The following is a 4,936-nucleotide window of genomic DNA, read 5'->3' on the forward strand; positions in this document are numbered from 1 at the left end:
CCCTCTACCCAGATTGCTCAAGCCGCACAGGCGCCCGGGGCGGACAGGTAGCAGCCACAGAAGAGTCCAGAGCTCCCGGGTTGGCTAGAAGGACGCCAGCCCCAGCCCTCCGGGGCCAGCCAGGGGAGCCGGGAGGACTGATGGCCCGCCCGCCGGGAGTAGCTGAGTCCCGCCCGAGCCAGCCCCAGGAGGGGGAGGGAGATGGAAGGGGAGGGGCGGAAAAGAGAGGGGAGAGGAGGTCGCCCCTTTGGGGCTGCCCGTGAGCCATTGGCGGAAAGTACCCGCACGTCACTCAGGAGGCAGTTCCTCTAAAGTCCTGTGCACATAACGGGCAGCGCGCACTCCGAGGTTGCTGCTCCAGATCTGAGGCTGGGACTGACGAGCACCGTGAACCCAGAGCACCTACAAGCTGAGTGCAAGACGCGCCTCCACCACACCCACCCCTACGGCCGCTGAATGAGGCTTCCAAGCGTCCCCTCGCTGCCCGCAGCGCCCCGCCGGAGGTCCGACCTCTGAGGCGCGGCCAGTGCGCCGGCAGCCAGGGCGCTCACCTGCCAGCCTGCGCGCCATGGGGCAACCCGGGAACCGCACCGTCTTCTTGCTGGCGCCCAACGGAAGCCACGCGCCGGACCAAGACGTCGCGCAGGAACGTGACGAGGCGTGGGTGGTGGGCATGGCCATCGTCATGTCGCTCATCGTCCTAGCCATCGTGTTTGGAAACGTACTGGTCATCACAGCTATTGCCAAGTTCGAGCGGCTGCAGACGGTCACCAACTACTTCATCACCTCCCTGGCCTGTGCTGACCTGGTCATGGGCCTGGCGGTGGTGCCGTTTGGGGCCAGCCACATCCTCATGAAAATGTGGACTTTTGGCAATTTCTGGTGCGAGTTTTGGACTTCCATTGACGTGCTGTGCGTCACGGCTAGCATTGAGACCCTGTGCGTGATCGCAGTGGATCGCTACTTTGCCATCACGTCGCCCTTCAAGTACCAGAGCATGCTGACCAAGAATAAGGCCCGGGTGGTCATTTTGATGGTGTGGATCGTGTCAGGCCTTACCTCCTTCTTGCCCATCCAGATGCACTGGTACCGGGCCACCCACCAAGAAGCCATCAATTGCTATGCGAAAGAGACCTGCTGTGACTTCTTCACGAACCAAGCTTATGCCATTGCCTCCTCCATCGTTTCCTTCTATCTGCCCCTGGTGGTCATGGTCTTCGTCTACTCCAGGGTCTTCCAGGTGGCCAAAAAACAACTGCAAAAGATAGACAAATCCGAGGGCCGCTTCCATGCCCAAAACCTCAGCCAAGTGGAGCAGAATGGGAGGGGTGGGCATGGACAACGGAGGTCCTCCAAGTTCTGCTTGAAGGAACACAAAGCCCTCAAGACTTTGGGCATCATCATGGGCACTTTCACCCTGTGCTGGCTGCCCTTTTTCATCGTCAACATTGTGCACGTGATCAAGGATAACCTCATCCCTAAGGAAGTTTACATCCTCCTCAACTGGGTGGGCTATGTCAACTCTGCTTTCAACCCCCTCATCTACTGCCGGAGCCCGGACTTCAGAATTGCCTTCCAAGAGCTCCTGTGCCTGCGCAGGGCTTCTCTGAAGGCCTATGGGAACGGCTACTCCAGCAACAGCAATGACAAGTCCGACTGCACAGGGGAGCAGAGTGGATGTCAGCTGGGACAGGAGAAAGACAGCAAACTGCTGTGTGAGGGTGCTGCGGGCAGGAAGGACTTGGGGAACTGTCAAGGTACTGTGCCTAACGATAGTATTGATTCACAAGGGAGGAATTGTAGTACAAATGACTCACTGCTCTAATGCAGTTTTTCTACTTTTTAAGACCCTCTTCCCTCCCCCCCCCCAACAAGACACTAAACAGACTATTTAACTTGAGTGTAATAAATTTAGAATAAAATTGTATAGAGATGTGCAGGAGGAAGGACATCCTTCTGCCCTTTTTTTATTTTTTTAAGCTGTAAAAAAGAGAAAACGTATTGGAGTGATTGTTTCTTGTATAGTTCAGTTCCTCTTTGCATGGAACTTGTAAGTTTATGTCTGAAGGGCTTCAGTCCCAGAGGACCTGGGGCTGCTATGTTTTGATGACTTTTCTGTGTATCTACCTCATTGGGGAAGTATTAGGGGCAATGTACTGCTGCTGGTGATTTGTATCCGAAGGAGACCTTCCTTCCTGCACCTGGGGCATGGAGGATCCGGAGTATCTTGGACCTTACAGCTGTGAATGTGGTCTGTCACCGCTCCTCTTACTTGTTGAAACAGGGTGGTGTAGGCAGTGATTTCAGGGGTAGCTTCAGTTGTTTTCCTGAGCAAAGTCTAAAGTTTACAGTAAATAAATTGTTTGACCATGACTTCATTGCACCTGTTTCTCCAAAACCCCTTGACTGGAGTGTGCTTGCCTCCCCCATGGAAACCACAGGTAACGATTTGAAATCACTGCCCGGTGACTTCATGTGGAATGGCACCGGAGTGGCATGCCCCTGATTGCTTAACCCTTTCATTTGCCTTTGAAGCTCTCACTGGCAACTTACATCTCTCCTAATGCTAGGGCCTCAGATCAGTTCTGCCAGCTCTCAGCCTAGCTCGCCTAGCGCTGGTCCTACGGTGATTATTCTGTGTCGTTACATCAGAAACACTGACTCATAGAAATGGACTTACGAGCATCTGTTGTGTCCCTCCATGCGCCCCCACCACCCATCTTCTGGTCCTACTTGCTTAATAGCTCCTTATATTTATGTCCCTGCGGTGTCTTATAGTGGGAATCTTTGTGCTGCATCAGGGCTTGGCATTTGAAGGATAAGGCAGAAGTTCTTGTGAAAAAAACTACTCAACTTCACCCTGTAATTTTAAGGGAAACTGAAAGGACATTGGTCAGAGGGAAAAGAGCTGGGTGAACATCCCACAGTTTAGAAATAGGGTTTGAAGCTCTCTTCTTTTTTACTTCTGTCCCTCTTCCCCTCTCCCTTTGACTCTTCTCACTTTAATATAAACCAAGATTCCTCAACCTCAGCACACACTGCTCTTTGGACCAGGTAATTCTCTGCAGTAGAAATCTGTCTTATACATTGTCAGATGTTTAGTGCCATCTCTGGCCTCTACCCATGAGATGTCAGTAGCATCCCTTGCGCTGTGACAACCAAAAGTGTCTCCAGACATTGCCAAATACCCCATGAGGGGGGTAAAGTAGTCCCTGGTTCAGAACCACAGATATAATTCAAAACTCTAAACAGATTTTTAGCTTTCTGTCTGATGCAAACATTTTATTTCGCACAGTTGCAGAGAAGGACTTTTTTATGGTCCACCTGAGACAGGCCCAGGGCCAGGGCATTTTTCATTCCATTCTGCTGCCTTCTGAACTCACCATCCAGCTCCCTAGACACTGACTATGGAAGTGAATTGTTTGGGAGGGTTTATCAATGGAAGCCAGGCCTGGGAGCTGTTACTGCCTGTTTGTGAAGAGATAATGCTGTTAGAAGGCGCAGGAGGGAAAACTCACAAAAGTAAACACATTTCTTCTCTCGCCCCCTTTCTATTTTTGCTTGTGTGCCTGAGCCAGCGCTTGGCCCAGGTTTGACCGAGTGGATAGTCCTCCTTGGCAACACCGGGCTGGAGATCAGCCTGCAAGGTTTGTTGCCATTTCACTCACTCGTGAAGCTGACTCTACTTTTTCTCTTCCCTTCTGTTCCTGCCACAGTCCCCAACCAGAAAAGCACAGCCTCTTCTGCTTCCTGTCAGCTCAGGGATGGGTGGCTGGGTGAGCCTTGGGTTCTCGGAGGAAAGTTAGATGCTCGTGATTGGGGAACGGGCCGTGAAGAATTGGAGAGTGTCTGCCATTCAGCACTTTGACTGTTTCTTCAAGGGCTTTCATCTCTGTTACCCCATTCTCCTCCTACTCTGGGCCCCACACCCAGGGATGCAGGCTGCTTCTCCCGCTAACCCCTACTCCTCATAGCCTCCTGAGACCTCGGACCTGGAATACCCCCACAGAATGCATTTGACAACAGAAGAGACCAAAAGCCTGCAAGGAGGAGTGACCAGCCCAAGGTAAGAAGCCAAAGATGTCAGAGATGGGGCGACAGCCAGGCAATGCGGCTGTCAGGCGGTCCAGGAACTGGTCCATTCTCTCCCCACATGCTCATTGAATCTGCCCTTCCCCTCAGTGGTGGAGGCTGTGACCCAGGACTGTCACATAACAAATGCATTTCAGTGGATGTATTTATTGCTTTTGGATTCTTAACACGAAATTTGAGTAATAAACAACCTGCTATAGGGACAAGAGAAAGGATGTTCTTTTTACTCAGCAAGAGCCCACAAGGGAAATCTTCAGCAGTTAGAAAATCTGGGCAATTCCTTAATTCTTTATGACCCTCCAGGAATTTCAAGCCATTCCAGGTAGAAATCTCCCATAGTTTTATGTCAAACAGAAATAATAAACAAACAAACAAACAGGTCGGAAACATTTCTGTTCTCATTTGTAAACCCAATGATATTGTCACTAGACAATTTAAAAAATATACATATGTAAATATGTACCCATACTATTTTAGTTAGAGGAGCATCTGGTATAAAATCAGTTAAAAGGTCAGTGTGAATGTTCATTCAGATCCCCAGGTCAAAGGGAGTTTAGCCATATTCCGTCCCTTTAGGAATACTTTAAGCACCTGGATCGGTTTTAAGGGTTTTGACAAGCAGGAGCATTTTAGGCATGTCTCAGTCCTTTGCTTTCTTTAGTTTTGCTTTGTCTTTTGAGGGAGCAGGAACTTATCAGTGTGCCTCTGTTCCCCTGTTTGCTGACAGGTTGGTTACATAAGGTTTGTGTTGGCTTCATTGTAGTTTTCTTTGCCTGGACAGCAAGTTCTAAGAGTCTGTCAAATGAGAACCTTATCATGAGATGCAAGTTGACAGGTGTGCAAA

The 4,936-nt window shown here is 50.4% G+C and overlaps 1 protein-coding gene across 1 annotated transcript; it reads left to right on the top strand.

Annotated features, from left to right (window-relative positions):
• The first annotated feature begins 323 nt into the window (after nucleotides 1–323).
• Nucleotides 324–2,373, top strand: ADRB2 (adrenoceptor beta 2). Its single transcript, XM_066342725.1, has one exon. The coding sequence runs from the start codon at nucleotides 569–571 to the stop codon at nucleotides 1,823–1,825; it is 1,257 nt and encodes a 418-aa protein (XP_066198822.1). The 5' UTR covers nucleotides 324–568; the 3' UTR covers nucleotides 1,826–2,373.
• Nucleotides 2,374–4,936: the final 2,563 nt, after the last annotated feature.

Source organism: Saccopteryx leptura, chromosome 6, assembly GCF_036850995.1.
Source record: "Saccopteryx leptura isolate mSacLep1 chromosome 6, mSacLep1_pri_phased_curated, whole genome shotgun sequence".
NCBI classification, from domain to species: domain Eukaryota; kingdom Metazoa; phylum Chordata; class Mammalia; order Chiroptera; family Emballonuridae; genus Saccopteryx; species Saccopteryx leptura.

Bases quoted from the DNA above. Each gene is read 5' to 3' on its own strand.
- ADRB2 (XM_066342725.1), top strand. From the start codon at position 569: ATGGGGCAACCCGGGAACCGCACCGTCTTCTTGCTGGCGCCCAACGGA.